Raw genomic sequence first — 27,277 nt, 5'->3', positions numbered from 1 at the left:
AGTCGGCTGGTTGTCATGGTGACCGGAGCCGCGTCCTGAAGTGATAGTCGGTGTATTATCGCACCGGAGGAGCCCGGATCCGCCGCCATGGTGTTCAGTGAGTATTTCTATTAGATATCATTGTTATGTGTATGGGGGGTGTGTACGAAGATAACACCCCTTCCCCCCCAACAGTACAGGGGGTTGTCATGGATTCTGGGACTACAGTACCTGGCACCATCATTCACACCCCTGTCACCCCCTCCTCACCTCTCACACACCCCAGTCAGGGGGGCGCTCTAGTCATTTTCTTGGCACCCGGTCACTTTCTGAGCACCCAATGGTCACCCAACTCATCTTCCCAGCACCCTGATCACCTCCTCCGCATCCTAAATACCTCCCGAGGCACCCCGATCACCTCCTCCGCAGCCTAATTACCCCACCAAGGTACCCCAATGACCTCCTCTGCATCCTAATTACCCCCCCGAGGTACCCCGATGACCTCCTCCGCATTCTAATTACTCCCCAAGGTACCCCGATGACCTCCTCCACATTCTAATTACTCCCCGAGGTACCCCGATGACCTCCTCCGCATCCTAATTACCCCCCCGAGGTACCCTGATCACCTCCTCCGCATCCTAATTACCCCACCAAGGTACCCCAATGACCTCCTCTGCATCCTAATTACCCCCCGAGGTACTCCGATGACCTCCTCCGCATTCTAATTACTCCCCAAGGTACCCCGATCACCTCCTCCGCATTCTAATTACTCCCCAAGGTACCCCGATCACCTCCTCCGCATTCTAATTACTCCCCAAGGTACCCCGATGACCTCCTCCACATTCTAATTACTCCCCGAGGTACCCCGATGACCTCCTCCGCATCCTAATTACCCCCCCGAGGTACCCCGATCACCTCCTCCGCATCCTAATTACCCCCCCCGAGGTACTCTGATGACCTCCTCCGCATCCTAATTACCCCCCGAGGTACCCTGATCACCTCCTCCGCATCCTAATTACCCCCCAAGGTACCCCGATGACCTCCTCCGCATTCTAATTACTCCCTGAGGTACCCCGATGACCTCCTCCGCATCCTAATTACCCCCCCGAGGTACCCCGATCACCTCCTCCGCATCCTAATTACCCCCTGAGGTACCCCGATGACCTCCTCCGAATCCTAATTACCCCCCAAGGTACCCCGATGACCTCCTCCGAATCCTAATTACCCCCAAGGTACCCCGATGACCTCCAGGAGTACCCCGGTCATCTTCTTAGTAGTTTGGTCACCTCCTGAGATGCCCTGAACACCCCCCAGTGACACCCTACTCATCTTCACAGCACCCCGGTCAGCTCCTCAGCATCCTAATTACCGCCCCAGGCACCCCGATCACCTCCTCCGCATCGTAATTACCTCCCGAGGCACCCCGATCACCTCCAGGAGTACCCCGGTCATCTTCTTAGTAGTCTAGTCACCTCCCGAGATCCCCTGAACACCCCCCAGGGACACCCTACTCATCTTCACAGCAGCAACATATTGTGAGACACTCTGGTCATTATCTTAGGAACCTTGGTCATCTTTCAAAGCACCCTGAAGACTCCAAAGGGCACCCTGGTCATCTTCTCACTACCCTGCTCACCTCCAGAGACCACACTGGTCACCTACCATGATGCCCTATACACCCCCCCTCAGGGACACCCTGATCATCTTCTCAGCAGTATCCTATTGTGAGGCACTCTGGTCACTACCTTAGGCATCTTGGTCATCTCCCAAATCACCCAGGAGACTCCAAAGGGCATCTTCTCAGCAGCCTTCTTTTATGAGGCACTCTGGTCACTTCCTCAGGCATCCTGTTCACCTTCCGAGTTATCTTGATTACCTCTTAACTTCCCAAGGCGCCCTGATCACCTCCAGGAGTCATCTTATTAGCCTGGTCACCTCCCGAGTAGCCCTGTACACCCCTCAAAGGGACACCCAGATCATCTTTTCAGCAGTCTGATCATTTTGTGAGGCGCTCTGGTCCCTTCATCAGGCATCTTGGTCATCTCACAAGTCATCCTGAACACCCAAAAGGGCACCCTGGTCAACTTCTCAGCAGCCTGGTCACTTCTGGAGGCACCCTGGTCACCTCCCCAAGGTGTCTTTTTCACCTACTTAGCATCCTAATTACCTCCCAAGGCACCCTGGTCACTTCCTGAGACACCCAGAATATTCCCAGGAGCACCCTGGTCATCTTCTCAGCAGCCTTGAATTTTCTTAAGGTCCGCTGGTCACCTCCTAAGACGCCCTGGACACCCTCAGAGGTACCTTGATCATCTTCTCAGCAGCTTAGTCAATTCTAGACTAAGATTCTGGTCACTTCCTCAAACATTTTGATCACTTACCAAGACACTCTGAACACCCTTGGGGGCACCCTGGTCATCTCAGCAGCCTGGTCACCTCCTGAGACACCCTGATCATCTTCTCATCAGCCTGGTCATTTCTTCAGGCTCTTCCTCGTGCACCCTGGTCACCTACCACCTACACTCTGAGCACCCCCGGGGGCACCCTGGTTATCATCTCAGCAACCTGGTCACTTCTTGAGGTACACAAAAATTTCAAAAGAAAAGAATGCAGACAGCAGGAAATGAGTACACAGCTACCAATAAAAAAAAGTTTTATTTACTTATATCAAAATATTAAAAATAATAATCTCCATATAAATATGATCGTCTGTATAAATATGTGAATGCCAACAATGGGACTTATTCACCAAACCTCACGTGCCCTATTTTGTGCAGTCGATAACCGAGAGACTGGTATGTTCATAATTTGAAAGTAAACTGCTGATGCCCCCACCCACGTACGGTTAGTTCCTGATAGGGGTACGTGTGGATGAGGAGATATACCCGGTCTCACGGAGAGAGACTTGCTGAACGATTTTAATATGGGTCCTCTTGGAGAACCACATGTCTCATTTTAAGTCCTAAAGCGTTCCACAGCTCCAAGTGTTCTAGATGATTTCTGTATGTAACATCCTGATTTAGGCTTCTATCCCACACTAATGCCGCGTACACACGATCGGAATTTCGGCCTGCAAAAGACCGATGAGAGTTTTTCATCGGGAAATGCGACCGTGTGTATGCGCCATCAGACTTTTGCTGGAGTCTGAAGTCTTTTAGGTGGAGGGAAGTAAAACTAAAAAAACTAAAATAATATGGTTGCATAAGTGTGCACACTCTTAAACTAAGCCCTTGTACACACAGTCGGAGATTCCGACGGAATGTGTCCGATCGGACCGTTTTGTCGGATATTCCGACTGTGTGTGGTCTGCATCGGACTGTTTCCGTCGGAGTATCCGACGGACCAAGTTTTCCAACTTGTTGGTAAAATTTCAGACAAAATGCTCCGATCGGACATAATCCGATCATGTGTAGAGAATTCCGATCGGACAAAGTGCCACACATGCTCAGATCAAATTCCTACATCAAAGCTATTGGCTGCTAGCCTGATGGTAGTCCCGTTGTAACGAAATAACGTCATCACGTTCTGAACGATCGGATTTTCCCACAACTTCGTCCGACCGTGTGTATGCAACAGTTTTGGACAAAATCCGTCAGACAAAATCCGACGGATTTGGTTGTCGGAATGTCCGACCGTGTGTACAAGGGCTAATACTTTGTTGAAGCACCTTTTTATTTTATTACAGCACTTATTCTTTTTGGGTATGAGTCTGTCAGCATGGCACATGTTGACTTGGCAATATTTGCCCGCTCTTCTTTGCAAAAACGCTCCAAATCTGTCAGATTGCGAGGGGCATCTCCTGTGCACAGCCCTCTTCAGATCACCCCATAGATTTTCAATGGGATTCAGGTCTGGGCTCTGGCTGGGCCATTCCAAAACGTTATTCTTCTTCTGGTGAAGCCATTCCTTTGTTGATTTGGATGTATGCTTTGGATTGTTGTAATGCTGAAAGATGAAGTTCCTCTTCATGTTCAGCTTTTTAGCAGAAGCCTGAATGTTTTGTGCCAATATTGGCTGGTATTTGGAACTGTTGATAATTCCCTCTACCTTCACTAAGTCTCCTGTTCCAGCTGAAGAAAAACAGCCCCACTGCATGATGCTGCCACCACAATGCTTCACGGTGGGTATAGTGTTCTTTTTCTTGATGTGCAGTGTTGTTTTTGGGCCAGGCATATCTTTTGGAATTATGGCCAAAAATTTCCACTTTGGTTTCATCAGACCAAAACACATTTCCCATATGCTTTTGGGCGATTTCAGATGTGTTTTTGCTAAATTTAGCCAGGCTTGGATGTTTTTCTTCGTATGAAAAGGCTTCCGTCTTGCCACTCTACCCCATAGCCCAGACATAGGTAGAATATGGGAGATTTTTGTCACATGTACCACACAGCCAATACTTGCCAGATATTCCTGCAGCTCCTTGTCCGAAACTTGTGTTGCATACACACGGTCGGACAAACTTGTCGGAAAATCCGATCGTACGTAACGTGACGACGTTATTTCGTTAGGAGGGGACTACGTTCAGGCTAGTAGCCAATAGCTTTGGTGTAGGAATTTGATCTGAGCATGCGTGGCACATTGTCCAATTGGAATTCTCTACACACAATCGGACAAAGTCCGATTGGATCATGTTGTCGGAAAATTTTATAGCCCAGCTCTAAAACTTTGTCCATTGGATATTCCGACGGAAACAGTCCGATGAAGCCCACACACAGTCGGATTATCCGACAACACGGTCCGATCGGACATTTTCCGTCGGAATGTCCGACCGTGTGTACAAGGGCTAAGACTGTATTCTGGTTACATAAGGTAATCATTGCAACCCCTTTTACAAATTATCCACCTGCTGACTGGCCAGTAGTAAATTTTACTGCTGGCTGGTGGCACCCCTGAGCAAGATGACGTACCCATACGTTGCGCTGAACTTCCAGGTTTACAGGAGCGTGCACCCCCTGCTTCTCGCCCTGTGGTTGGACACAGCGCCAGTCCGACAGCAGGCTTGTAGCCAATGATTTTGGCTGTTAACCTGCTGATTGCTGTGGCACAGCACAGATCTGGATGTTTTTTTCTCTCTCTGATCTCACTTACTAGTCAGAATTGAAATTAGGAGGAAAAAACAGCCAGTCTGTAAGTGAGTTAAATCGGCACACATACACTTGTTAGGCACACGGTTAACCCTTTGATTGCCCTTTGATCACCCCTGTCACCAAGCCAGTGCCATTAGTACAGTGTATAGTATTATCACTGATCACTGTATTAGTATCACTAGCGACGTCAGATAGTGTCAGAGTCAGTTAGTGCCAGTCCCTGATTGCCCGTCACACTATAAGTCGCCGATCACCGTCATTACTAGTATATCATCTGTCTGAGTCTGTATCCTGGTCACTGTCAGAATTATACTAGTGTCCCCAATATTGTAGTGTCCCCAAAAATGCAGGATCAGCTCCGATCACTGCCAGTACTTGCGACATGTAGCAGAATACATTTTGGCCTAAACTTAGGAAACAATTTGATTTTCTTGGGTATTTTTTATAACAGAAAGTAGAATGTATATTTTGTTTTCAAAATGTTCTGTTTTTTTTTCATTTATATGATACAAATTTAAAACCCAGTGGTGATCAAATACCACCAAAAGAAAGCTCTATCTGTGTCAAAAAATAAATAAATTATATGAATTTCATTTGGATTCAGCGTTGCATGACCACGCAATTGCCAGTTAAAGAAGCACAGTGCTGAATAGCAAAAAATGCACTGGTCATAAAGGGGGTAAAACCTCCCAGAGGTCAAGTGGTTAAACTTCCCTCATCTGTGTTCCATACAACTTCATTAGAAATATAGTGTTGCTACATATGATATAGGTGTTCACCATCGATGAAGCAGTAGATGCCCTCTGGTATGTGTTTATTGTATTGCTGCTTTGTCTTGCAGTCACAGAAGATTTGATCAGGAGACGAGCAGAGCACAATAACTGTGAAATCTTCACCTTGGAAGAACTTTCTCTTCACCAGCAAGATCTAGAGAAGATTGATCACCTGGACAAATGGTGCAAGGAGCTGAAAATCCTTTACCTCCAGAATAATGTCATACCTAGAATAGGTGAGTGAGCAGATGCCAGACCCACCGAATCTCACATTATAACACTGAGATGAATGTTATTATTGAAGTTATTAACTAAAGGCATAACTTTTTTTTTTGTGTTGGATAGAGTGGAGAGGTCTAATGAGCAGGGCTCTCTGATTCCTCCTGTACCAAATTCGAGGAGGTGAGTGTAAAGGAGCCCAGGAGTTGAAAAATAAACCACTTTAATAAGCGTACAGGTGATAGAACAAAGTCAATGCGTTTTGGGGGACCAAGAACTCCCCCTTCTTCAGAGCTGCTGTTTAAATAAAGATCCTGTTAAGGTCTATCTGGGACCTGAACATCGTGGAGCTCCGGCCGTCAAGTTCTGCTTGAGATTGCTGCCTCTTAAGCTGAACTTGACGTCCGGACCTCCACGACGTTCAGGTCCCAGATAGACCTTAAAGTGGTTGTAAACCCTTACAAACCACTTTGACCTACAGGTAAGCTTAGATTAAGGCTTACCTGTGGGTCCAAGAAATATCTCCTTAACCTACACGGTTAAGGAGATATTTTACAAAAATAGGGCACCGCTGTCTACGGCGCATGCGCGCCATAGACAACAGCGCAGGCTCACTGGGCGCACCACAAGTGAAGGCAAACATGCCGTCAGCGCCGGAGTGACGTCATCGCTGCTCCAGCCACTCACAGCGCCGGCACAGCGATACCCGGAAGGAAGATGGACGCTTCGTGCTACAGGGGACAGCGGTGACATCGCTGGCTCCTGTGTCAGGTAAGTGACACATAATGGGCTACTATGCGATGCATAGTAGTCCATTATGCTTTACCTTTTCAGGGAAACAAAGAGGAAGTAAACCCATCAGGGTTTACATCCTCTTTAACAGGATCTTTATTTAAACAGCAGCCCTGAAGAAGGGGGAGTGTTTGGTCACCTAAAACGTGTTGGCTTTGTTCTATCACCTGTACCCTTATTAAAGCAGTTTATTTTTCAACTTTTGCATTTTGGGCGCTTCTTTACACTCACCTCCTCTGATCACAGTGGGAGCGACCATCTGGCCTCATCCTAAGGTAGCAGCCCAGGCCCACAACAGGGCCCAATATTTTTACACAACAGCTGGGAGCTGGGCATCAAATGCAGGAAAGAAACTTTTTCCTATCTTGCCCATTTGACCTTCTGCCTATAACCAGTGACCAATCGAGTCAGTCCAGCACGATCCCTACCCTCCAAAAACAAGTTTTCTGGACCAAATGGTAATGTAACTGTAATGTCCGCCTTCATTTTGTTAAGAGATGCGCAAACTGTTGGCTGTATATAAATCCTGTATTATAATAATAATAAAAAAAAATAAGAACACCTGTCAGTTTTAATTGCTCTCTGGGCCCCCGTTAGGGAGATTCACCCGCTCGATTTGTCCTGATTACCAATATCATTGAAAGTGAAAGTAAAAGACCAAGCAAATTACCAAGTAATTCCCTTAATTTGTATGGATTTCCTCTCACTTCCTGTTTAAACTATTATTATTATTATTATTATTATACAGGTTTTATATAGCGCCAACAGTTTGCACAGTGCTTTACAACATGAGGGCAGACATTACAATTAGGTACAAGAGGAATCAGAGGGCCCTGCACGTTAGAGCTTACAATCTAAAAAGGAAGGGTCAATTGATACAAAAGTTAATAGCTGTGGGGGGGATGAGCTGATAGTGGAAGTAAAACAGTGTGTGTTAGTTAGAAGCAGGATAGGCTTCTTTAAAGAGAAGGGCTTTCAGGGATCGTCTAAAGATGGATAGATTAGGGGACAGTCGGTCAGATTGGGGTAGGGAGTTCCAGAGGATGGGAGAAGCTCTGGAGAAATCCTGAAGGCGAGCATGGGAGGAGGTGACAAGGGAGCTAGAGAGCAGGAGAGAAGAGAACGGCTTGGTTGGTATTTTGGGACTAGGTCAGTGATGTAGCTTGGGGCAGAGTTATGGATGGCTTTGTAAATTATTGTTAGTACTTTGAATTTTATTCATTGGGTGAGTGGAAGGCAGTGGAGGGATTGGCAGAGAGGGGTGGAGGACACTGAATGGTTGGTAAGGTGGATGAGTCTGGCAGCGGCATTCATTATGGACTGAATGGTGCTTCATCGTAGTGTCAGTGTATAACAATCATTGTATAAAGATTTGCTTCCTAACCATATTCAGTTTTTTGTTTTGTTTTAGAAAATGTTGGCCGTTTAAAAAAACTGGAATATTTGAATTTAGCTTTGAACAACATTGAAAGGATTGAGAACCTGGAAGGTATGTATATATATATATTTTTTTTTTAATTCAATTAACAGCACACACACAATCTAGACCGCCATCCATGCAGTAGCTAGTTCTAAGCTAGTCTACACATCACAAATATTCAGAGTCTATGCATTCATAACAGATGGGTAAGCCTAGTGCCCACACACTGCATTAAGTAGTGAGATTTAATGGGGGGGAAGGGGGAGTTGGGGAAGAAGCAAGTCGAGGGGAGAGGAGAGAAGGAAGTGGAGGAGTAGGTAGGAGAGACACAGATATATTGCGGTGGGTCCACCCCGACAGCAAGGTAAGGCTGCATATGATAAGGATGGGACATTGATAGCACTGAGCAATTTGAAATGTTGAAGGTCAGTGGGAGGCATAGTGCCCCATTGGTATCAGTGGGAAGAATAGTGCCCCATAGTTGGTATCAGTGGGAGGAATAGTGCCCCATAATTGGTAGCAGTGGGAGGACCAGTACCCCATTCTTGGTATCAGTGGGAGTAATAGTACCCTATCATTGCTATCAGTAGGAGGCATAGTGCCCTATCATTGGTATTAGTGAGGGGAATAGTGCCCCATCATTGCTATTAGTGGGGGGAATAGTGCCCTATTGTTGGTATTAGTAGGGGGAATAGTGCCCCACCATTGGTATTAGGGTACTATGACCCCACTAATACCAATGATGGGGCACTATTCCCCCCACTAATACCAATTATAGGGTACTATTCCCCCCACTAATACCAATCATAGGGTACTATTCCCCCCACTAATACCAATGATGGGGCACTATTCCCTTCACTAATACCAATGATGGGGCACTATTCCCTTCACTAATACCAATGATAGGGCACCATTCCCCCCACTATCATTGGTATTAGTGGGGGGGGGAATAGTGCCCCATCATTAGTATCAGTGGGAGGAATAGTGCCCCATCATTGGTATCAGTGGAAGAAATATTGCCCCGTCATTGGTATCAGTGGGAGGAATAGTGCCCCATCATTGGTATCAGTGGGGGGAATATTGCCCCGTCATTGGTATCAGTGGGAGGAATATTGCCCCGTCATTGGTATCAGTGGGAGGAATAGTGCCCCATCATTGGTATTAGTGGGGGGAATAGTGCCCCATCATTGGTATTAGAAGGGAGAATAGTGCCCCAGCATTGGTATTAGGGCACTATTCCCCCCACTAATACCAATGATAGGGCACTATTCCCTCCACTAATAACATTAATGGGGCACTATTAGCCCCACTAATACCAATGATAGGGCACTATTCCCCCCCACTATCATTGGTATTAGTGGGGGGAATAGTGCCCCATCATTGGCATTAGTGGGGGGGAATAGTGCCCCATCATTGGTATCAGTGGGAGGAATAGCGTCCCATCATTGGTGTCAGTGGGAGGAATGGTACCCTATCATTGGTATTAGTGGGGGGATAGTGCCCCATCGTCGGTGTCAGTGTAAGGAATGGTGCTTCATTGTTAATGTCAGTCATAGTACCATGCTATGATACTACCCCCTTAAAAAGGAACTTGACCCTACCTAGCTAAAATTGTAATTCTATTCCCTGATAATTTTTCCTATATGTAAATGAAAAACATAATTACTAGTTAATTGAGTCTAGTATTGTCCTCTCTCCAGCCCTAAGTTCTTCATCATTCTGTCCCCCTCCACCGTCCTGAAATGTTATCCTGCATATGTGCGGGTCTCTGCGGGTGATACGGGACCGGGCAGAGACTTGTAGCGTGTCTGCACATGTGCAGACCACCGTGCTCCTCTGCTTATACCCAGAGACTTGCACATTGTCTTCCTCGGGAGTGACCTGTTTGGCTATAAATTCTGGAATATGTTCCTGGCAGTGATTAGAGCTGAGAAAGTTGCTCTAGTGAGCAAAAAACAAGTGCACAGAGGGCTTCCGGGGTTTACATTGCAGAATAGACGATCTCGCACCGCTCGCCATCCTGAGAATGTCTCTGAATGTTTCGGATGTCAGCGGAGATGAGATGGAGGAGTTCAGGATGGGGACCACTTTAATGGCACAAGATGTGATCATTTCTAGTGAATCACTTCTACAAACGTTCCACAGCCTGATTCCCAGCTGCCATTGTACCCCCGAGCTTATTACTCCTGTGCAGTAGTTACTGCGGTGGTAGTGGAAGGATTAAAAATACTTTTGTGTTGCAGTTTTAAGTAGAATAGTGCAGTATGTGGTTTATTTTGACTATTCGGTACAATTTTCAGCTGAGTGTATTTTTTTTTTAACTCTTTATTTATTAGGTGTCACTTGGGGTCAGCATAAATCACGCTGTTTACAGGAAGGTCAATTAGTGGCTATACACAGCCGGGTGTATATCTTTGGAGGGGGGATGGGTCTTGACTATCCATTGATCCAATCATATGTCATTTTACTTACAGGACCAGCTCTCCTCACCTTATGACTTTATTGATTTTGTTCATCTTAAACGGAGTAGTACAAGAAAGGTTTTTCTTGCAACATGTAGTGTGAAAACGTCATCTCCTACTACAGGTTCCCTGAGTGGTCACTGAGATTTGACTGTCAGCATAAAATTTGCAGCCCCACCAGCAGCCCGCTGGCTGAACAAAAATTTCAAATGATTGTAAACAATCACCTTGTAAAATAACACCTTCAGTTTAAAATAGAAATTAACCACTTAAGTCCCAGACCAATTTGCAGCCAAAGGACCAAGCCCCTTTTTGCGATTTGGCACTGCGTCGCTTTAACTGACAATTGCGCGGTCGTGCGACGTGGCTCCCAAACAAAATTGGCGTCCTTTTTTTCCCACAAATAAAGCTTTCTTTTGGTGGTATTTGATCACCTCTGCGTTTTTTATTTTTTGCGCTGTAAACAAAAATAGAGTGACAATTTTGAAAAAAATTCAATATTTTTAACTTTTGGCTATAATAAATATCCCCAAAAATATATATATATATATCAAAAAAAAATTTTTTCCTCAGTTTAGGCCGATACGTATTCTTCTACATATTTTTGGTAAAGAAAAATCGCAATTAGCGATTATTGATTGGTTTGCGCAAAACTTATAGCGTTGACAAAATAGGGGATAGTTTTATAACATTTTTATTCATATTTTTTTTTTTTACTAGTAATGGCGGCGATCAGCGATTTTTTTTTTTTTTTTTTTTTTTTTTTTTTTTTTATTGTGACTGCGACATTATGGCGGACACATCGGACATTTTTGACACATTTTTGGGACCATTGTCATTTATACAGCAATCAGTGCATTATACAGCAATCATTTAAATGCACTGATTCCTGTGTAAATGATACTGGTAGTGAAGGAGTTAACCACTAGGGGGCAGTGTAGGTGTTATGTATGACGTTATGTGTTGTTTTTTTATAGTAGAGGGGCGTGGCCTGGCATGTGACATCACTGATCGTCTTTCCCTATAAAAGGGAATCGATCAGTGACAGGCTCAGTAGAAAGCACAGGAAGAGGTTTGTTTACACAGACCTCTCCTCGTTCTTCAGCTCTGTGACCTGATCACGGGGCACCAGTGGCGATCGGGTCCGCTAGTCCTGTGGCCATGGTCACAGAGCTCAGGACCAGGTCAGGAGCGCGCCACGGCTGGGCACTGAAAAAGCAACGTACAGGTACGTGCTTGTGCCCAGCCGTGCCATTTTCCCGATGTATATGTGCAGGAGGCGGTCCTTAAGTGGTTAAAGGTAAAACATTTTTGTATCGATATAAAAATACATTATAAGTACCTCTTTCCCTTTTTTATAAGTGATAACATTCCCTATGTTCTCAGTTGCATAAGAGCTGGGGAAGGAGAAGTAACAGCACACTGATTTTCCCAGTGAGAGGCTGTGCAGTGGGGGTGTGTCAGGACAAGTCTGATCATTGGAGGAGATTGGGCTGAGTTCCCAGCACAGCTAGAGAACTGACCACAGTGTGCTCTCCTGCTTAATGTGGTCAGTTTTTAAGGAAAGCAGAGGGACTGGCAGGATCACCAGAGATTTCACACAAAGGAAGCAATACAAAGAGAACAGGATACTTTCTCATACAAGTACATGGTAGAGCAGGCACATATCAGGAATATGAAGTGTTGGGGTAACAAACGCTTTAACTAATCATCTATGCGCACGGGTGGCTTTACTTGCAATGTTTTTTCTTTTCCATTAATGATTTTTTTTTATTAACTGGCAATGTGCGCTGAAATTGCAGGAAAGCCCTGATGCCCAACCTGCAGCCCTTTGGCAGTTACTGTGTGGCTCTCCGAGCCCCTGCAGACTGTAGTCTGTTTAGATATTTATGCAAGCCAGTTAAAGTGGTAGTAAACCCACTTTTGCCACGTACGCACGTAGCCAACTATCCGACAGACTTAGTCTGGTGCAGTGGCGTAACTAGAACCTTCAGGGCCCAATGCAAGAAACCATGAAAGGGCCCCCCTGAACGCCAGCCAGGGCCCTTCCCTCCGAGTCTGGCGGTGGAACTCCAGGGCGTGGTCACAGGTATGACCTTTGTGAGCCCTGTAGTTCCACCACTGGTATCAGTAGTTTTTTATTTATTTTTTTTTTTTTTAATTTTAGGTGCCCCATTGGGGGACTGTCCCTAGGCAGGATGGGGTCCCCGTCCCCAGAAGAGATGAGGTCCTTTTCTCCAGGGCAGATGAAGTTACTGCCCCCAGGGGGGCGCATGCGCGAGGCTCGGCATGGCAGACATGCTTCCATAGAGCTCAACACTCCCCACCGCATTACCGGATCATATCTGCGGATATAAAACGTAATCTGGCTGCAAACAGACCGGGATCGCCTCCTGATACTCCACTGCATCTAGCGGTATGGTTCTCACGGGACCTAAGGGCAAAAACAAGCCAAAACCTATTAAAGAAGCTCTGGCCCGGGCCTCCTCTAAAATGGCGGCAAAAGTTCTAGCAACACAGCACGCGGAATCTCCGGCGGCCTCGGATAGCGGAGAAGAGGAGGACACAGACTCTAATCTTGGCGGCTCCCTACCCCTACCCTCCACAGGTATGTCGCAAACCGCATTCCTGAAACACATGGAATCCATGCTTCAGAAAGCTCTCAAGAACACTTCAGAGCAAATAACAGACAGGCTCTCACGGGAAATTCGTGAGATAGGCCAACGCACCGCTGACTTAGAGACGAGGGTAGACGACATGGAGCTCACACTCCAAGAGCATTCCCAGGACTTCTCTGTGCTCAGGGAGGAGAATGCCACATTGTTATCCCGCTTAGAGGATGCCGAAAACCGATCCCGTAGGTCCAACTTGCGCCTACGTGGCATTCCTGAATCAATTGACGATATACAATCCTTTAGGACCGCTCTGTTTCAGGAGCTTTCACCCTCCATTCCTATCGAACGTCTTGAATTTGACAGAATTCACCGAGCCCTCACACGCCGCCAACCCGATGGCCCTCCTCGAGACATCATTATTAAGTTACACTTCTTTCGTACGAAAGAACAACTGCTTAACGCCGCTCGCTAGAAGGAGGAACTGACTTTCCAAACACACAAATTCCAGCTCTTCTCCGATCTGGCTCCTTTGACTATCTCTAAACGCCGTGCTATGAAACCCCAGTTGCAAGTTTTACTACAGCACCAAATCAAATATACCTGGAGGTTTCCCTTTGCTCTGCAATTCACCCACCTGGGCCAGCAGCACGCCTGCTCTTCCCCTGAAGCCCTTCAACACCTTCTGGAATCTCTTCGTTTGACCCCATCGGCTCAACCTTCGGAGACGGCCTTGCCTCGGACCCCCGCCCGGTCCACGGCCCATCCATATACGGCTACGCCTAAACGCTCATCACTGGACCCGGCGTCGGTCCGCAAAGGGACTCCATCACGTCGACACGAAGACCCGTTTCTCAGTCCGAAGTCTCGGATCCCACGTTGACCTGGTTCCGTGAACATTGTTGTCTTTTTTCTTCCACCTTCCTCATCCGTTCAAGAAGCTCGGTGTGTTTCCCCTGAGTCCGAAGGTTCCAGTAAAATATACCCATCGTGTAACCGCTGGTCATGACACTGGTCCCTATCTGCCTGGATTTCTCATTTTTCTGTTTTTTTTTATTATTCACTTTTAATTTCTTTAATTGCCCTTTTTGCTACTGTTTTTGTCTGTTTTCAGCAGAAAACTCCGGGGCCCACACCGATGTCTGGTCATAGGACCCGGATTGAGGCGACCCGAACGACTGGCACGCCCTCTATGGGGCCTTCGTTTTAGGTCCAGTCCCTCTTGGTTTGTTTGTATTTTGTTTATTAATTCTTCTAAACAAGTTCGTTACATGCATAACAGTTTTAAACTTCGTTCCTGCAATATATAAGCACACTTAGCGAGCAACGTTCGCTCTACTTTATGGCCTCGTTTAGATGCCTCGGACGGTCTGTCCGTTCGTTCATAATCCAATGTGTTTAGATACTTGCTATTTTTTCAATGGGGGCCCTATGCATCTCAGTCTTAGCTTATGTGTTCATGGCAACCCATTTTAGTTTACCTGTTTCAGTTTTAATGTGACGACTTATGTGTTTGATCCGTCTGCGGTGGGGAGCTGTCACTGCTCCCCCACCTTACAGCGTTCTTCCTCTGTGGCCGTTTTTGTTGGCTGCAGGGTTAGCACATTATTTAGTCGGGCTATATAGTAGTCCTGCTATACTTCTTTATTGTAATGTTATGCCCTACGCCTATTCTCCCCTACTTATTCCTCTCTCTTTCTGTCCCCTCTTCTTCTTTTCTTCTTCTCACTGCCTCCTTACTTTCTTCCCCTGGTCAGGTTGTCCACCGCTATCTCCTACTATATTGCGATAAGTTCCTCCTGCCGCTCCAATGGCCCCCCTAAACATCCTCTCCCTTAATGTTAAGGGACTAAATTCTCCAAATAAAAGAGTCAAGGCCTTTCGCACCTTCGTCTCACTGAAAGCCGATATTGTGGCCCTACAGGAGACTCACTTCTCCTCCAATAATACACCTAAATTTTTCAGTTCCCGCTACCCCCAAGTGTACACTGCCTCTACTGACTCTAAGCACCGAGGGGTCTTGCTGGCCTTCCACTCTTCCTTGCCCTTTAAAGTGACCACCGAAATCAAGGATCCAGCCGGCCGCTATATTATATTGGTTGGCTTCCTACAGGATGTGGAGACGACCTTGGTTTCCTATTACGCCCCCAATACTAATCCTCTCCCGTTTTTTTCGCATCTACTGCAGGTTATTAGAACACACGTCAAAGGTACGCTTTTCATGTGTGGCGATTCTAATCTAGCTCTCCACCCACATCTGGATAGATCCCCGTACTCTCCGGACCATTACTCCCTATCATCACAACTACGTAAACTCTTTCAACAATTTTCTCTTTTGGATACGTGGAGGGAGTGTAATCCTCTAAAGAAAAACTACACTTACTACTCTTACCCACATAACTCCTTCTCCAGAATTGACCATATCCTTGTCTCAGTCTAATCCGCTCCAATCCTTCAACGCTCAGTTATACACCCCATCACGTGGTCAGACCATTGTGCCGTGATCACCACGGTCTCCTCACTATTATCTCGCCCTACCACGAACACATGGTGTATGAATGAATCACATCTAACCAATCAGTCCTACTGCCTCGATATTCAATCCGCTCTCGATGACTATTTACTACACAATGTTACCCCTGATATATCACCAACCTTGCTTTGGGAAGCGCATAAACCGGTAATCAGAGGCACCTGCATCTCTGTTGCCACCCACCTTAAACATATTAAAAACTCTAAAATACATCAATTGGAATTGGATTTTCATCACTATTTTTTATTGTTCCAGAAATCTCCCTCAGCCACTAATAGGAAACTTCTAGAGAAGACCAAGCTGGAGCTGGACCTGCTCTTGGCCGAGTCGGCGGACAAATCCATCCGCCGGTCTGGCCATAGGAGCTACACCAAGGCCAACAAGCCTGATACTTTCCTGGCTCTTCGCCTTAGTAGACCAGATCATGCACGTAAACCTATAAGACTTCGGCTGGCTAACGGCACTCACTCCAGTAACCCTGTTAGGGTACTCTCAGAATTCCGTAAGCGTCTTGCGGATTTATATGAAGGGAAGGGGCCTCTTCCCTCCGAGGAGGCGGAGGCCCTTTTTCAGGACATACAGTTACCAAAACTGCCGGATGCCAGCCGTGAGTCAATAGACAAACCAATCTTGGTTGAGGAGGTTCTTGGTGCTATCAAGTCACTTAAACCTAATAAACGTCCGGGCCCGGACGGTCTTCCAAGTATATATTACAAAAAATTCGCACCCACTCTGGCCCCACTCCTTGCCAAATCATATAACGCCCTGCTAAAACAACAATCTCTAGGCCGGGATACGCTGACAGCCATTATAGCCATGCTCCCTAAACCCAACACGGATCATTCCCTTTGGTCCAATTATAGGCCAATCTCTCTTTTAAATTTGGACGTGAAAATCCTAGCTAAAATTCTTGCCCTTAGGCTTAACCCAATTATTGGGGGTTTGGTCCATAACGACCAAGTAGGGTTTATTCCCCGAAGACAGGCCAGTGATAATATTCGTAGGATTGTCCTCTTGCAACACATAGCAAAATCCCGTAAGATCCCTATGCACCTTTTATCACTAGACATCAGAAAAGCCTTTGACACTGTCTCATGGCCATATCTCCACTACATCCTGGCTCGCTGGGGCTTCGGCCCCAATTTCCTACAATGGGTGAGCGCCCTGTATACCCATCCACAAGCCTATGTGAAGTATTCTGGCTATAGTTCAGCGTGCTTCCCCATCCGAAGAGGTACAAGGCAGGGCTGCCCCTTGTCCCCATTAATATTTGCTTTAGTAATAGAACCTCTTGCAGCCCTAATCAGATCTAACCCAAACATTCATGGTCTAGACATAGCTTCCACTTCCCACAAACTCTGCTTATTTGCCGACGACGCTCTTTTATTTGTTACTTCCCCACATATTTCCCTACCTAACCTTCATCTACTCTTAACAAAGTTCGCTAGGATCTCAGGGTTGGAGGTTAACCAGGCAAAGTCCAAAGCCCTTAATGTATCTCTCTCCTTAGATGACATGAAACGCATACAGAGCAACTTTCCCTTTCATCAATTCCATATTTAGGTATCAAATTGACTAGCGATCCCACCCATCTATTCCAATCCAACTATCTTCCTATGTTAAAGCACTTGTCCTCCCTGCTCAATACTTGGTTACCCCTCCACGTCTCATGGCTAGGACGAATTGCTGCTGTGAAAATGTCCCTATTACCCAAGCTTTTGTATCTTTACAGAGTCCTACCAGTTGCAGTACCTTCATATTTCCACAGGGCGATCCAGAGTCGGGTATATAAATATATCTGGGGCACTAAGACCCCCCGTATCTCTAGAACCACTTTACTTCGCAGTAAACTCAATGGGGGTTTGGGAGTTCCCAACTTTCTCCATTACTATCACTCCGCCCAACTGGCACAACTAACCTTGTATCATGCGAAGACGGAGATCCCACTCTGGGTCGCCTTGGAGGCTATAGATTTGCACCCCATCTCCATTGCTAACGTTCTGTGGCTCCCTGCTTCGGCTCGGGGCAATGTCACTAATCCCCTAAACCAACATTCTCTACGCATCTGGGACAAATTATGTAAGTCTTTTAAGCTACTCATGCCCTACTTGCCCTTACTCTCATTGATAGGTCAACCTTTATTTTACCCAGCCTTCTCCCATCCAGTTTCCTTTCGGGCCTGGACTCAGGCCGGCCTGATTCGAATACGTGATTTTATTTCTAAGGGCGCCATCACGCCTTTCCCAGTTCTTCAGACGCAGACCCACATCCCTTCACGGGAGTGTTTCAGATATCTTCAAATATCCCATTTTATTCAAACAATTATGGGTTCCCACAGAGTATCGAACACCCTCTCTATATTCGAGAATATCTGCGACTCGGATCCCCATGCACCGGGTATCATTTCTAGCCTCTACATGCATCTCATTTCTTCCCCCTCCCCGTTACCATCCTATGCCTCTGCTTGGTCTAAAGATTTATCCAAGGATTGGGACCTGGGGGACTGGGCAGAGATATGGTCAACCACTAAAATGTCATCGCAGAATGTGGTGGCATTGGAAGCCAGCTACAAAGTCCTTATGAGGTGGTACCTGGTCCCCGTTAGGATTGCTAAATACACTCCAACCTCGTCTCCTAACTGTTTTCGCGGATGTGATGCAGGGGGTACCCACCTTCACATATGGTGGACATGCCCTGTGGTAGAACACTTTTGGGCACTTATTTTCCGATTGGCCTCCACCCTGTTTAATATAACCCTTGGTCCGGACCCAGCCCATGCACTGCTCAATTTCCCCCCACACGATCTTACTAGGGCACAGCTGCGTCTTTTTCTGCAGCTCACCACTGCCGCCAAACAGACTATTGCGAAGGCCTGGAGGTCCCCTTTTGTGAATATTGTGGAAGTTAAAAACAGAGTCACTCTGGCAATGATACACAGTAAAATCGAAGCTACAATTTTGGATAAGATCCCCCAACACCTTAAAATTTGGCGCACCTGGGCAGATCACTTTCTCCCTCCCGATTTTGATAGCCGCCTCCTGGAGCCGTGATTCCATTTTTCGGAGTGGAGGGCTGCTTTCCTTTTTTCCGTTTTTCCATTTTTCTTTTGTTCCGTTTTTCATGGAGTTGGTGGGCGGCCTGGCCAGTTCTATTTCTTCCCCAACTATGCTAGTTCACTCTTTTTCTTTCCCTCTAGTCTCTATTCCCCTTTTCTTCTAGTTCCCCCCTCACTCTTTCCCCTATTCTTTCCCTCGACCTGCTTTGCTCTCTTCTTTCACTGACTGTTCTGCCTATGATGGCATATAATACCCGTTATGTACCCATTACTGTTGCCCGGACTGCTTGGGCAGAGTGTCCCTGCTTTATGTATTGGTTATAGTTTTTAATTCCACAATCACTTACCTCCCCCACTGATGCTATTTGTTGATTTTTGTTTCACTTTGCGAGGGAGTCAGAGGTACAACTTATACTTCAATGCATGGTCGTGACTTTTTTATTACTCCTATGCTCTGCTGGAATGTTCTTTTACGCCTATAATATCTGTAACTGTGCCTGTTACTTATTCTTGATTGTTGTCAATAAAATATTTGAACGAGAAGTTACTGCCCCCAGATGAGAAGGGGTGGTGGGGGTCCCTGTCCCCACGTGAGAAGGGGTCCCTGTCCCCAGGGGGGGATGAAGGTAGTATGTAATAGTGTGTGGGGGATGGGGTCCTCTCACTCACCATGACCAAGCTGTAGGCCGCGCACTCATCCATGTTGGCCTGGGCTCCATCCAGTGTGCTGGACGGGCGATCAGCATATCTCCCAGAAAGACCTTTCATCATCTGTGTATGATGGGGGAGGAGGGGGGCTGGCAGACAAGCCTGCAGTGTCCTCCGGGCTGCATAGGGCTGCACTGCATCTGTGTGCTTAAAGTTTGTTTACCCGGGAGAAGTATGCAGTGCAGTGTGGGCCGGACTCGGGGGGGTGGGACCCTGGTTGGGGAGAACAGACATCGGACTGAGCGGCAATACATGGAGCAGGAGAGGGGTACTCTGAGGAGCCGGCCGAGGACACAGGTCAATGCACAGCTAAAGAGCAGCCAGTGCGATAGTCGAGCATGGAGCTCTGCTAGTCACCCTCCACCTCCAGCCCCCCGTGTGCATGGTGCACTGGTACCCCTAGCTGCCTATGCTGCTGCCGGCCATATGTAGAGGGGGCTGCATGGGCCCCCTGCATCACAGGGCCCAGTTGTGGTCGCGACTGCTGCCCCCCCTATAGTTACGCCCCTGGTCTGGTGGACTTCCCGCCAGACTGTCCGTCGGACTTTCCGAACGAGCTACTTGCCCACACACGGCACTTTTTCAGCGGACTAATACGGCATACTAAGTCCGCCGTACTATCCGCCCTACTTTTGAAATGAACGGACTCGCCCACACACGCGGAGGAAAGTCCGCTCATTTCGAGCGCGTCTCCAGGTAGGCGGGGCCCGCGAAGGAGACGTCGCTGGCCCCGCCACCTGGTATGGACTTAAAGGGAAACCCCAACGCCGAAAAAAATCGGCGTGGGGGTCCCCCAGGTCCACATCAGACCCTTGTCCGAGCATGCTACCCGGCCGGCCAGGAAAGGGGGGGGCGAGCGAGCGCCCCCCCCTCCTGAGCCATACCAGGCCGCGTGCCCTCAACATGGGGGGTGCCTTGGGGAAGGGGGGGCCGCGCGACCCCCCACCCCAAAGCACCTTGTCCCCATGTTGATGAGGACAAGGGCCTCTTCCCGACAACCCTGGCCGTTGGTTGTCGGGGTCTGCGGGCGGGGGGCTTATCTGAATCCGGGAGCCCCCTTTTAATAAGGGGGCCCCCGGATACCGGCCCCCCACCCTATGTGAATGAGTATGGGGTACAATGTACCCCTACCCATTCACCTGTAAAATAAAGTACAAAAAAAAACACAACACACAAGATAAAATAGTTTATTGCACAGCTCCGGGGGTCTTCCGTCTTCTGGGGTCTTCTCGCCGGACTCCTCCGCTATCTTCTTCTAGCTCTTTTGCTAGCGGAGGAGCCCGGCTTTCTTCCTCACCGCCCCCTCTTCTTCCGACTTCGTGGGTCTTGTCCCCCTCTTCGGTTCTTCTGCCGGGCCACCGCACCTTCTTATAGCTCTTTTACAGGCGGTGGCCCGGTCTTCTGTCGCCGCCGCCTTCCGTTCTTCTTCTTCTTCTTCTTCTTCTTCTCCTTCTTCTCCTGGAGATGTTGACTCGATGCTCTCTCCGGCCACAATGCCAGGGACGCGCTGCGCGGCGACTTATATAGGGACAAGGGGCGGGGTCATCGGTTGATGTCACATGGGTTGATGTCACATGGTGACCCAGCCCCCTTACGATGTCACAGTCCCGGAGGATGCTGAGACTGTCGCCATGTGACATCAATCCATGTGACATCAACCCAACGGCCAGGGTTGTCGGGAAGAGGCCCTTGTTCTCATCAACATGGGGACAAGGTGCTTTGGGGAAGGGGGGGCCGCTTCCCCAAGGCACCCCCCATGTTGAGGGCACGCGGCCTGGTACGGCTCAGGAGGGGGGAGCCGCTCGCTCGCCCCCCCTTTCCTGGCCGGCCGGGTATGGTGCTCGGACAAGGGTCTGATGTGGACCTGGGGGGACCCCCACGCCGATTTTTTTCGGCGTTGGGGTTCCCCTTTAAGTCCATACCAGGCGGCGGGGCCAGCGACGTCTCCTTCGCGGCCCCCGCCTACCTGGAGACCCGCTCGAATGAGCGGACTTTTCTCCGGGTGGGAAAAGTCCGTTCATTTCAAAAGTACGGCGGACTGGCACACACACGGCCGGATTGTCCGCCGAAATGCGAGTCCGGAGGGAAGATTGGAGTGCAAAACTACTTTCTAAGTCCGCCGTACTTTCGGGTCAAAAAAGTATGCCGGAGGCTACACACGGGGGGATTGTCCGGCGGACTTGAGTTTGCCAGACTTTTCCACCCGATTGTTTGATCGTGTGTATGCGGCATTTTTCAGCTTTTACCTACAAGTAAGTCTATAATAAGGCTTACCTGTAGGTACTGTGAATGTCTCCTAAACTTGCGGTGTTTAGGGGATATTCAGAGTACATGCAGCCGCTGATGTCACCAGTGAATGCGCTCTGAAGGTTCGGTATACCATGCCGGACCTTCAGAGCCTGTGCTGTAAACGGCGGCTCCCGCATGCACTCGTGTAGCTGGAGGATGCAAATACGGAAGGAAGAACGGGTGACGATAGGAGCCCTCTCAGCAGTGACAGCGTGGCTTCGGAGAGCTTCGTTTTAAGGTAAGTCTCTCATAATGTGCTAGTATGCGATGCATACTAGCACATTATAACATTTACTTGCAGGGGATTTTTTTTTCTTTAACAGTGGTTTTCTACCGCTTTAAGGAAAGATATTCTTTAGAGTGGCTTTTAACCTCCCTGGCGGTTTTCCCCGAGTGTGGCTCGGGGTTAAATCTCAGCACCATTAGCGGTAACCCCGAGCCACACTTGGGATTGCATTGAGGGATCCTGGTGCGGTATACTTACCTTGTCCCCAGGATACTGTGATGTCCCCCCGCTGTGTCTGTGGGCTCTGTCCTCCGCCCAATGCCTCTCTGTGACGGGCTCCGTTCCCTGCAGGCGTCGTGACGCACGGGGGGCGGAGCCTGGCGGCAAATTAAAAAAAGTGGAAAATCATAATGCATACAGTACAGTGTAATCTTATTACAGATTACATTACTGTATGAAATTATTTCACATCCCTTTTGTCCCCAGTGCTTTGTCCAGTGCCCTGCATGCAGTTTTATACGATATATACAGGGGGTCCCCTACTTACAAACATCCGACTTACAAACGGAGGGAGATAACAGGAAGTAAGAGGAAATCTACCTCTAGGAAGGGAAATTCTCTTCTGTAAGCCCTTGTACACACGGTCGGAGATTCTGTCGGAATGTTTCCTATCGGACCGTTTTGTCGGATATTCCGACTGTGTGTGGTCTGCATCGGATTGTTTCCGTCGGAATATCCGACAGACCAATTTTTCCAACTTGCCGGTAAAATTTTCCGACAAAATGCTCCAATTCAATCATGTGTAGCCTACTCCGACGGACAAAGTGCCACGCATGCTCAGATCAAATTCCTAGACCAAAGCTATTGGCTACTAGCCTGAACGTAGTCCCGTCGTAACGAAATAACGTCATCACGTTATGTACAATCGGATTTTCCGACAACTTAGTCCAACCGTGTGTATGCAACATCACTTCCGGACCTTTTCCAGAATTAATCCGTCGGAATTACTCCGACGGATTTGGTTGTCGGAATCATTGTTTCCCTAACAACCCAAAATTTTCAAAATCCAATTATCATGTACAGGGGCACAGACAGATAAACAAATGTCACAGGGGTGATAACCCTTCCCTATGTTATCCAAAAAGCTTAAAAATAGATTTTTTGGCTGGAGCTACACTTAAAAAATGTACCTGTTCCGAATCAACAGATTCAACTTAAGAACAAACCTACAGTCCCTCTCTTGTTTGTAACCCGGGGACCCCCTGTACTGTTCTTTCTGCCTGGAAACTGGAGATTGTCCAGAGCAACCAAAAAGTGTCCCTTTACGTCAAAAGTGGTTTTAGACCAGCTAGAAAACAGCGATAGTAAATTAGAACGCTTGCAGAATTGAGCGATAGTGAACTGTGGGGAAATTTATTTTATTATTATTATATTATTATTTTTTTGAATTATTTATATTTAATTATTATATTATAATTTATGATTTTGTGTTTCAAACTTCATCATACCCGGGATATCTATTAGACTGTTGTTTGGACACATTTAAGTGTGTTATTGCCAAGAATTACAGGCCTACAATATAAAACTCCACATTTCTATGCAAAATAATTGTACCGATTTGAGACGCAAAAATCTGACGTAATCATACCGCCAGGGAGGCTAATATTCAATCGTTTGGTTTCTTCTTGCACACTCTCTTACTGTTTCTTCTTCCTGTCCATCCATTCTCTGTTGTATGCTTTGATTTTTTTCCTCTGATCTTCTGTAATATAACTTGCTGAGAAACATCAAAGGTGGCACAAGTCATTTGTAAGTGGGCGATAAGAAACTTAAATGAGGACGCAATGATTTGCAAAGGGGCATTTATAGCGGTAATCTATAGCAGTCTCATGTATTGTGTCTTGAAGTATCTCCCCATTTTTTAACAACTCTTAGGCCGCGTACACACGCGGGGACTGTTCGCTCAACTTTGTCCGCGGCCACTAACGGCATAACCGTGTAGGTTTAGGAGATATTTCTTGGACCTACATGTAAGCCTTAATCTAGTGATTTGTAAGGGTTCACAACCACTTTAAAAAACAAAAAAAAAACATAAACAATTTCCCCCCAGTATAGATCCATCGTCAATCACGATGAATGCCGGCGTTCTATCGAAAAATGCCTCCTGTCAAATAATGTCTGTGATGGATCTGCACATGCGCAGTACCAAACATCACCCCAGCTGATATGTTGATCAGCTTGCACAATGTCCACACAACGCATGCGCAGATCGTCTGAGGCATTATCCGACGATCTGCAAAAAGCAGAGGGAGAACGTACTTGTCAGGTAATGCCTCACTGTTGCGGGGTGTGTTTTGTATGTGTTGCAGGGCAGGTGTGTTGAAGGGTGGGCTTTGTGTGCATTGCAACCCACCCTTACACACAGGCAAAACCCTCTGTTCAACACACTGAACCTGCCGTGCAACACACACAAAACTGGAATTGACCCCCGAGTGGGCTTTTCTAGGCAGAAAAGGGGTGAAGGAATGTAACAAAGATTTAGGATTAGATAAACTCTAATGGGACAAAATCTCAAAAATTGACAGTTAAAATATGAGCTGTAGTACAGGAGATAAAAGCGCAATAACACAAATAAAACCAAACACAGTGTTACAGAATAATCTGGAGTAGAGTGAGTGAATAGATCCCGATGCGTTTCGACCCCACCAGGTCTTCTTCAGGGGATTGAAGCGCTATAGAAAGATTTTTTTTACATATGTTTGAAATTCATCAATATGACCACATATAAGGACATAAATGTACATAATAAATATAGTAATAATAAACCTTTTATAATATAGTTACCAATCACATGTGTTTAGGGATTTCTCCTGAACCTGAGATCCTCTAAAGCTTCCCCCATCCGGTCCCCGCAGGGGTCCCCGGCCGGCCGGCACACCACCGGAGAGAGCCACAAGCCAATGCGTAAACTTACGAGGAATTACAAGTGGAAAATTCCCAAGAAGCAGAGAGGGGCGTGAGGGCGAACAAGCAGCACCCGCAGTCCAGGCATCAAGTAACAGCGCTATCAATGCATTATAATAGGCACGGATAGAAATTATATATATATATATATATATATATATATATATATATATTTAAGAAAGTAGAAATTGAAGATAATAAATCAAATTTTCATTTTACTGTTATTTGTTATAACCAGCAACATATATTTATTCACTTAATAATATAAAAGTAATAACTTTAAATAATTTTGATTAATATTATATCAAGGAATAGAGTGTACATAAATACTGGTAAGCATGGTGGTGTGATGGGGTATGATGGGGTTTGGTGTTTCTTCCTTTACCTTCTCCCCCACAATTTCTTTCCACCCTTATTTCCCCCACCATGCTTACCAGTATTTATGTACAATCGATTCCTTGATATAATATTAATCAAAATTAAAGTTATTACTTTTATATTATTAAATTAATAAATATATGTTGCTGGTTATAACAAATAACAGTAAAATGAAAATTAGATTTGTTATCTTCAATTTCTACTTTCTTAATTATATATGAAATTTCTATCCGTGCTGCAGTGATATATTATAATTAGTTATTATAAGTACTCTTCCGCAGCAACCGAATTCTTCCAGAGAAATGCACTTTATTGACTTCCAACACAGACCAAAGTCTTGCAACAGATGACAAAATCCATCAGAGTACTATGACAAAGCATACCAGCCTTCAGAATCCCATGTTTTCTAGACCTGTGTCTTCATAATCACACACCCAGACAAGACTGACTGAATGCCAGCTTGAATGCCCTCTCAAGTACTGGTCTGACACTGGGGGGGGGTTCTGCTAGGTCAACCAAATGTTTGCCATGAATGCCCCCCCTCAAGTCTAATTACCATCAATAAATATTTCTATGGTCCTACATCATCCTTAAGACCCCTTTCACACCAAGGCGTTTTGCAGGCGCTATAGCGTTAGGAATAGCGCCTGCAATCCGCCAGGGGAGCTGAGAGTGGTTGTCTGTTCCTAGTGATTAGGAACAGTGATCTCTCACCTGCAGTCAGCCCAGCTCCCATACAGTGAGACCCCTTTTACACCAGGGCGTATTGCAGGCGCTATAGCGTTAGAAATAGCGCCTGCAATCCGCCCTAAAGAAGCTGCACCATTGTATGTAGTGTGAAAGCCCGAGGGCTTTCACACTACAGCGGTACGCTGGCGGGACGTCAGAAAAAAGTCCTGCCAGCAGCTTCTTTGGAGCGGTGAAGGAGAGTGTTTACCGCTCCTCCACCGCTGCTCCCCATTGAAATCAATGGGGCAGTGCTGTAATATCGCCGGCAAAACGCTGCTATTGCGGCGTATTGCCGGCGGTTTTAACCCTTTCTCAGCCACTAGCGGGGGGTAAAAGCGCCCAGCTAGCGGCTGAACTGCGCCACAAATCCGGCGGTAAAACGCCGCTAAAAATAGCGGCGTTTTACCGCCCACACTATGGGTGGTGTGGTGTGAAAGGGGTCTAAGATAAAACAATGCATCCTTTGAAATAGGGATGCACCGAATGGGTTTTTTGGTGCCGAAACCGATACTGAAAATGTAAAATACACTAGGCCGAAAACCGAAACCGATACCGAAACAGCACCGATACCGAAAATGACTGTTTTTAAAAAATATTTTTATACAGGCGGTGGTCAGAGACTGGGGACATGGTACAGGAGGTGGTCAGAGACTGGGGACATGGTACAGGAGGTGGTCAGAGACTGGGGACATGGTACAGGAGATGGTCAGAGACTGAGGACATACTACAGGAGGTGGTCAGAGACTGGGGACATGGTACAGGAGGTGGTCAGAGACTGGCGACATGGTACAGGAGGTGGTCAGAGACTGGCGACATGGTACAGGAGGTGGTCAGAGACTGGCGACATAATACAGGAGGTGGTCAGAGACTGGCGACATGGTACAGGAGGTGGTCAGAGACTGGCGACATGGTACAGGAGGTGGTCAGAGACTGGCGACATGGTACAGGAGGTGGTCAGAGACTGGCGACATGGTACAGGAGGTGGTCAGAGACTGGCGACATGGTACAGGAGGTGGTCAGAGACTGGCGACATGGTACAGGAGGTGGTCAGAGA

At 47.0% G+C, this 27,277-nt stretch overlaps 1 protein-coding gene across 1 annotated transcript in view; it reads left to right on the top strand.

The window, feature by feature from the left end:
* The window catches only part of DNAAF11 (dynein axonemal assembly factor 11), a 150,849-nt gene continuing 123,572 nt past the window's right edge, over positions 1–27,277 (top strand). The window contains exons 1-3 of the mRNA XM_077493362.1: positions 1–97; positions 5,905–6,072; positions 8,259–8,336. Of these exons, the coding sequence (XP_077349488.1) occupies positions 88–97; positions 5,905–6,072; positions 8,259–8,336 (256 nt within the window). The 5' untranslated portion in view covers positions 1–87. The remainder of the gene's footprint in view (positions 98–5,904; positions 6,073–8,258; positions 8,337–27,277) is intronic.

Source organism: Lithobates pipiens, unplaced genomic scaffold (genome assembly GCF_037356315.1).
Source record: "Lithobates pipiens isolate NorthernLeopardFrog02 unplaced genomic scaffold, aLitPip1_a1.2 Scaffold_19, whole genome shotgun sequence".
In the NCBI taxonomy this organism is placed as follows: domain Eukaryota; kingdom Metazoa; phylum Chordata; class Amphibia; order Anura; family Ranidae; genus Lithobates; species Lithobates pipiens.
This window is presented reverse-complemented; position numbering and strand designations above follow the sequence as displayed.